At 29.8% G+C, this 7,837-nt stretch overlaps 1 protein-coding gene across 2 annotated transcripts; it reads right to left on the bottom strand.

Annotated features, from left to right (window-relative positions):
- Positions 1–2,598: 2,598 nt before the first annotated feature.
- Positions 2,599–7,161, bottom strand: LOC100572007 (cytochrome P450 6k1). 2 transcript variants are annotated; one of them, XM_003242856.3, is made up of 4 exons: positions 6,174–7,161; positions 5,862–6,086; positions 3,617–3,868; positions 2,599–2,918 (listed from the first exon to the last, which is right to left on the bottom strand). In XM_003242856.3, exons 1-4 carry the CDS (start codon positions 7,048–7,050, stop codon positions 2,746–2,748), a joined length of 1,527 nt encoding a protein of 508 aa, XP_003242904.1. In that variant the 5' UTR covers positions 7,051–7,161; the 3' UTR covers positions 2,599–2,745. The 2 variants fall into 2 exon arrangements, with proteins under 2 accessions (XP_003242904.1, XP_029344454.1); XM_029488594.1 differs by lacking the exon at positions 5,862–6,086 and having other exon boundaries at positions 2,601–2,918.
- Positions 7,162–7,837: the final 676 nt, after the last annotated feature.

The following is a 7,837-nucleotide window of genomic DNA, read 5'->3' as shown; positions in this document are numbered from 1 at the left end:
ATATTACCTGTACACATGTAGGGCTTCAGTACGCTTACGAGAGCTATAAATGCGAGAGCGCGATAACGATAAGCGTGTTGCTCGGTCGGGTGTGCACATGTAACTGCAATATTTGACTATTTGACTGACTATCCACTATAGGTACCTACCCCGTACCACCCACCACCCCTTTTAGCTATGAGACAATTGTCTCACAAAAATCCTCTCGCGCCGCCACTGCTTCTAGTGGAAGTAAGCGTAAGGAGTTAAGAAATGTTGACTGTAGTCACATTCGTTTTCATCGCTTCCCACAAGATACACAATATCAAAAAAAAAATGGCTTGATGCAACTGGTAATCCTAATTTAAAAGTAAAAAATGTTATGTTTTAAAACAAACCTTTGATATATATTTAAATAAATATTTAAGCATTTGTATTTTCTTTAAAGTTAGTTTTTCTTACAGCTTATATAATATGTTCTTTAAATTTCGATGATGATGCATATTGTAAACCATTAGTAGAAACTCTACTGAACTATTCCCCAAGGCATAAGAGAAAATTGAAACTGGATGCTGTTCCAACACTTAATTGTCACATTTCTAATTTATTAATGAATCTACAGGATAATTCTGATAATATTTTAAATCAATCTATTGGGTCAGTATAAAATCAGTTTAATTGTGTAAATGTATACATTATTTCAAAAAACCATTAGATTTTACATATTATAATCTGTTATTAAAGCAGTTATGTTACTGACATGGAAACGGGAAAAATTTTTGTATCTCCAGAAGAATGTACAACAGAAAAACGTGTTACAGCACATAATTCGTCCAGTGGTATAGAAACAAATGATCAATATCAAAATGAGATTGACAGGAATTTAACTAATAACATTAATAATAAAACATAATATATTAATTACTTAAAAAAAACAATATATTTTACGAAATATAATTTATTTTTAAGTATACAAACAAATGATCAATATCAAAATGAGATTGACAGGTATTTAATTAAGAACATTAACTATAAATCATATTATATTAAAAACAAATCGTAACTGAATTGCATAAATTACAAAAGTTGGTGAAAGAAGCACAGAGTAAAATTAAGGAATTAGAAGACAATTAATGTAATAAATTTAAAAATATTAACTGTCATGGGCTTGTAAATTTTCAGTAGACCAAGGTATATTGCACCAAGTTTTGTCACTATTAAAAGCTAAAGGTACCTAAGTAATACTTTTGATGAGACGTATATTTTATCACGCAAGATATGTTATGATAAAGACAAATATCAGATTATTGGACCTCATAAATGTGTGCAATTAGTGATGGCAGGGAGTTAGTCAGCAGTTTAGCAAAAATGTTAATATTAATTTTTAATATGGTATATTATACATATTTTTGTCATGTTTTATAGGACTTTTGAGTAACTGGAAGCAACCATTGTTTTATGACTTTGACACACCTATGACTACTGAGATACTCTTTGAAATTATTGCTTGTATTCATGAAATGGGATTTGAAGTAGTTGCCCTTGTCAGCGTCATGAGTCCAACTAATATTGGCTTATGGAAGTCATTAAACATAACACCATCATCACCTTCATTCATATAATCATATATCCAGTTAAACTTAAAAACATACATGTCTTTGCTGATGTCCCTCACCTATTGAAATTGATTGGAAATCATTTTATTGATAGAGGATTTATATCTTCAAATAATACATATATTGGAAGGGAAATTATTGAAGAATATTTAAGTACAACAAAAAACTCAGATTTTAAATTGGCATATAAAATTACAGAGAAACATCTAAATGTAATGGGCACACAGAGACAAAACGTAAAATTGGCAGCCCAATTATTTTCCAATGCAATGAGTACAGCTATTAAATACTGTGGAGAAAAGAGCATTATCAAAAATAATCATTGGGAACAGGTAATAAAATATTTTTGTGAAAAATGAGTATGGAATCATAAACACACGTAATAAATTATTTTAGACAGTGGATCTTTTTAAAACGATTAATGTTTGGTTCGGTTTATTAAACACCCAGTTACCAATTAACGGATTTACTAAAAGTTATGGTCTTGATTTGGATGTTCAAAATCAAATTCTTGATAAAATGAATACAGTGAATATAAATTAATTTTTTCATCTTAATGGATTTGTTGAGAAATTATATTAGTGATAACTTGTATCTTTTCTCTTTTACATTTCTAGCATAGACTATTAAAAAAAAATAGCGGGAGCTCGGTAGGTATATAGTAGGTATATATAATAGGGTATTCGCCCAGCCGCCCAGTGTCCTGTTTTTCCTTTTTATTGCATGTAAATATGTAATACTTAAAAAACATGACGTGTGTTTGGCAGATTTTTAGTGGGTACCTGTAGGTATTTACCATGTCCGGGTGGGGGATGGCGGCACTTCTCTCCGGACACCGTGATACCCGAAGAAAAAAAAACCGCCCGCGGCCGAGGTTTTGAACCGGCGTCGGTGCGCGTCGCAACCGATGCCATGGTCCGCTCGGTCACTCCTTACACCTTATGTAATACGTAAAACACGAGGAAGAGAGGATTTTCTTTGCAAAATAATTCAAGATTACGAATTTGTATTTTATAGTAAATTTATTGCGTTGCAGTTTAATTACATTTAATGTAGACTTGTTTACATAACACTTGTTAATAATTTAATATTTTAATTATTTTAATTATACTACATTTATCAAATCGTATACTATTTAGTAATTGAATAATTATTCAGAGAGTGGATTTAGTTTTAACAAAATTTTTTCATCTCTCGGAATCACTACCACGGATAATTTACTAAACTGTACAGGGATCATTGTCTTCTCACTCGGTTCCACTTCGAATTTGGATAAAATTTCAACTAAAGCTAATTTCATTTCCATCTCAGCAAAACGTTTTCCTGTAGGTATCAAAAAAATAAAATATCAACAAATGTATATGTATAATTATTAATTACTAATTAGTTACATGAAAAATGACAATAAAGATCTTATTACGACTATCAAGTATCAGATAGGTACAACTGATGAACTGATACAAGTACTTTAGTCTTTAACTTTTGAAGATGGCCTTTGTAAATATTTAGAAATGTTGGTAGGTACCTAGGTATAGTACTTTTCCAAAAAAAAAATTATTAAAACCCAATTATGAGAATATGAAAGGAAAAGAGCCACACATTTATGACACTATATAATTTTGGAAATTTAAATTCAGAAAATTGACATAAAATTCGGCTAGATTACATAAACATCAATAAGATACAAAAAAAAAAAATACACATAATTCGCGACGAATTTAGTAGGATATAAGCGCTAAAGATGTAAGAATAAAATATCATTTGTACCAAAATAGGTACCTACCAATATTGATATTTTATATATTTCAAAATATTAAAAATCTACAATAATCTATAATAATATATTATATTATATTATAACTGTAAAATTCTAAATCGGCTCCACATACATAATATACTCCATTAGGCACTGGATATACGCAGTTGTTTTTGTAAAATTAACTGTACTACGGTGCCAATAGCTTATACAGGAAATGCCCTGTATCCGTATACCCCCCTAATAAACCACTGTATATACATACCAATACAAAGCCTGGGTCCATCGCCAAATGGAAGATACACGCCATTAGGTCGCATTGCCTTTTCTTTGGGGGAAAACCTTTCAGGATTGAATACTTCGGGATCACTAAAATATTTAGGATCATAATGTAGTGAAAAAGTGGGAATTATAATTTTCTGCCCCTTCTCGATTATTAATGAATCGTTTGGTACACGATAGGTTTTTGTAGCTACTCTGAACAGAGCAAACATCAGAGGATATTTTCTGAGTGATTCTGAAAGCATTTAGTCATATTTAGTATTTTTATAGTAATTTAATATCAATATCTTCACGTAATCTTTAAAATACCTAACTGAATAATATCTGTGGACATTTTGGATCTGTGGCTTGGTGCGAAAACAATGAACCAATATCAAAAATTATTAATACTTCTAAAAATAACATAAATTACTAGGTACCTATGACCAATCACTTAAATTCAATTGGCCAATCTTGTATCTGTTGTTGGCCGCACAAGTTCAGATACAGACATAAAGTGGCTCTTATTCAAACTAATGGAAACTACTAAAACAATTAACTGCTTTAGCATGCCAAATAATTTCAATTTTTCCAATTCATAGATATATTAGATGAACGTGTGAAACTTAAATACATAATTGTAAATCAATAATTCTGATTGGAGCAACCAAATAGTATTGACTGTACTACAATGCATATGTGATTTTATTTTGTACACACGATAAATACATAATAGATAAAATGCTGATTTTCATCTTTGCGGGTGGTTTCTGATAGAAAGTTGGACCTAATCGGTAAGTGGACAAGTGGTAGATACTTTGTTTCAAAAATAAAAACTCTTAGTATATTTACAAATAATTGAGAAAAAACAAAAGGAAAAGATTCAATTTTTTTTTATGTAACTCAAAAACGATTAACTATAATTATAAATAGATACTTTAATTTTACACCAAATGTTTATATTATACATTTTTTAAAAATGGCATAACTTTCTAAACTATTTTTGATCTGTTTAAAATTTATAAAGTTTAGGTTGGATTGACATTTTCGATTTTTTCCTAGTTTTTTTTTCTATAAATATCGATAAAAAATTGGGAATATAATCCAAATATTCTAGTAAGTACCTACAGTATTTTTAATGTAGTATATGAAAAAATAGATGCTAAATATTATTCTCTTGCATTTCACGATGATCTAGACTCTAAACAAAAAATTCTAAAAATCTTTTTTTGATTTTTTCAAAATTCGAAAAAATACGTTTTGTAGAGTTGTTTATTTAAAATACAAGGAATATAACAATTTAGAAATCGGTTGAATTTTGAATGAATGAAAGAAACTTATATTTTAAAAAACAGCATAATATTATTAATATATTGCTGTAAAATCGTATGGTTTTCAGTTGTTCACACTTTAATAACTAATGCTAATCCAATAAGTATAGTAAAGAACACACTATAGGAACTCATTTTAATTTTTTTTGATTACTAATGGGTAAAAGAGTTGTACTATTGCCTATTAGTCTATATTCTGCTACTGACCTTTTCCAAATAATTAATATAGGCAGGTACTGTAGGTATTAAATATAATTACACAATGAAATTTTCAAAACATTTAAATTAGTTGTATGTTATTGCCTGTAGTTTTATATTATCTATACTATAAAAGCGAAATAGAAATCTTTGTCACAGGTTTCATTTACGTGCTAAATGTACGCTATATAATATATAAATAATACCTACATATAATATGTGAAAATGGAATCTTTGTGTCGAATTTTTTCTGAAACTACTTATCCGATTTTCTTGATTTTTTTTTAAATGAAAGAGTATAGCCCTAGCCTATATGGCGGACCTGGGCAATAGGCTTAATTTCGAGTTAATTTTGTTTTTATTACCCACTGGTGTGTCATACGCGATACTATATATTATTTATAACGTTGTACCTATAACCACAGTATACTAAAATTTATATTAGCATTAGGTAGATTTATATAATAATATAAAATTATCTTGTTGGCACAACTTTGGAATGGTTCACCCAATACTCAATCTCTATAACTATAGTACGGTTTCCTTAAATTAATTGACATATAGGTAAAATAATTTCATTAATATTACCTCATCTGTTATAAAATAACGTAAGTGCCTAAGCGCCCTAAGCTACCAAAAGAAATTGAGGATATATATTAAATTATGGTTGTTTTTTCATAAAAAAAATGCATTAATTATATGTAAACAATTATTTATTACCTGCTATAACCATATCCAAATAATGGAGATCATTCAAAAATTCATTATCAATTACTCCATTGTATTTAGATTTTGTCAATTTTATTTCTTCGCGTACTCGGTCTTGAATGTTTTTTTTCAATGCAAGTTCATACAAACAATAAGAAATAGAAGTTGATGTAGTATCGAACCCAGCAGCAAAAAAACCAAAAGCATTTGATAAAATTTGAGATTCCATTAATGTTTCTAAAAAAAAATTAAATTTTATGATAGTTACCACGATACCATTAAATATTATAGGTAGTTATTTTAAATTTCAAAAAAAAAATTTACCATCTTTAGATGAATTTTCATCGGATTGGTGTGCTTGAATTAAAGCATGAACAATATCATTCCTCAATACATTATTTTGTTCTCTGTACGTCTTTGTTTCTTTAAATACTGATCCGAAAAACGCAGTTGTTTTACTTGGGAAAAAAGTAAGTCTCAAAATTTTCAGAATAGCCGGTGAAATCATCACACATATCTCTCTTATAAAATATAATATAGATGGTCCGAATGCGGTTTTTCCATACTTACGAAATAATGAAGTATCATCGCTTGCTACATTTAACGTCAGTCCAAAAGCACAACTACCGATAACATCCATTGAATATTTTGCCACAACATCTCGCATATCAATATCGTTGGGATTTTTCTTTAGCTCAGCAAAAATATTATTTATCATATCATGGCCACACTTTTCGATTTGATTAAACATCTGTTTAAGTTTTCCCGATGAGAACGCTGGGCTCAATTTACTTCTAAATTTTTTCCATCGAGGGTTATTCATTAGAAACAGTACTTCTGACAGGGGTTCGGTTTTAAAATCCACGTAAATACCACGATCGGTAAAATACGAAAAGTCCTTAATCAGTATGTTGTTGATGATTTCAGGATCGCGGATCATTAAGTATGGTGTCCGCATCTGAAACATACCTCCGTACTTGAATCCAGCTAGCTCGCAATAAATTTTCCTGTACGTTTCCATTGGATTCTCTATGCCCAGTGCTACTCTCAAGTAGTTGCCAAACAGAGGAATCGGACGGATGTAAGGCACATTGAGTTTTTTCCATACATTGAATGTCGAAGTACAATAGTAATAGATAATTGAGAATAATACTGTGATCAGTATGATAAAGTCTATCCAAAAGTTGGCAAAGATTAACATCGTTCAGATTTTTCTTGTTTTACTGGTATGAATGAAAATACTAAACAGAAATAAACTACTACAGCGTATACTTGAATAACATTTAAGCAATGACTATCGAAGAGTCTTGCGTTTACATCTTTTATAAAGGTAGCCACGGTAGATTATAGGTACCAATCAAACACTTGAAACTCATATTTTACGATTATCAATATACGCAGTATTCTGAAGTGAATACTACCGGGTGTCTCTTTTATCATTGAACACTCATTATTTCAAAAAGTGTAAATTATTTTTGAAAATATTTTTTTACATAGTTTCAAGTCTCTTATAAAAAGACGTTTTTCTTAAAAAATTATATTTTTAAACATTTTTTATCCTTATAATTTTTTTAAGTTTTTTTACTTTTTTGAATGACAACATTGGGTTTTAATTCGGATAGCGGAGTGGAGTGGTACGGGATTACCACGCGAAATGTTTGTCCACTTCTCCGCTCATCTAAACTTTGAATATTTATAACTCATAAACTACTCGCCCCAAATTCGAATTTCATGTATCAAAATACTAAGAAAAATATTCTGCTTTGGAATATTAAGTATAGCATTTTAAAAAGAGGGATGACGTCATAGTTTTGTCGCCGCCGACCACTCCGTACACGCTTATACGTGAATATTACGATGAATATTTCAAATGACTGTCGCTGGCTAAATAATAATATTATAGATATATATTTAATAATGGTGTAGGTCCATAGGTAAAACTACGGCCATGGCTATTGCCTGACAGAGAGCTGGCTAAATATGTTTAT

Source organism: Acyrthosiphon pisum, chromosome A1, assembly GCF_005508785.2.
Source record: "Acyrthosiphon pisum isolate AL4f chromosome A1, pea_aphid_22Mar2018_4r6ur, whole genome shotgun sequence".
NCBI classification, from domain to species: domain Eukaryota; kingdom Metazoa; phylum Arthropoda; class Insecta; order Hemiptera; family Aphididae; genus Acyrthosiphon; species Acyrthosiphon pisum.
Note: the sequence above shows the minus strand (reverse complement) of the source record. Positions and strands in the feature narration are given on the sequence as shown.

What these genes read in the sequence shown, in the direction of transcription:
- LOC100572007 (XM_003242856.3), bottom strand. Translation starts at nt 7,050, where the DNA reads ATGTTAATCTTTGCCAACTTTTGGATAGACTTTATCATACTGATCACA. An exon ending in TTTGGATATGGTTATAGCAG is followed by an intron (nt 3,869 to 5,861) that starts GTAATAAATAAT and finishes AAATGCTTTCAG; the next exon opens with AATCACTCAGAAAATATCCT. An exon ending in TGGACCCAGGCTTTGTATTG is followed by an intron (nt 2,919 to 3,616) that starts GTATGTATATAC and finishes TGATACCTACAG; the next exon opens with GAAAACGTTTTGCTGAGATG.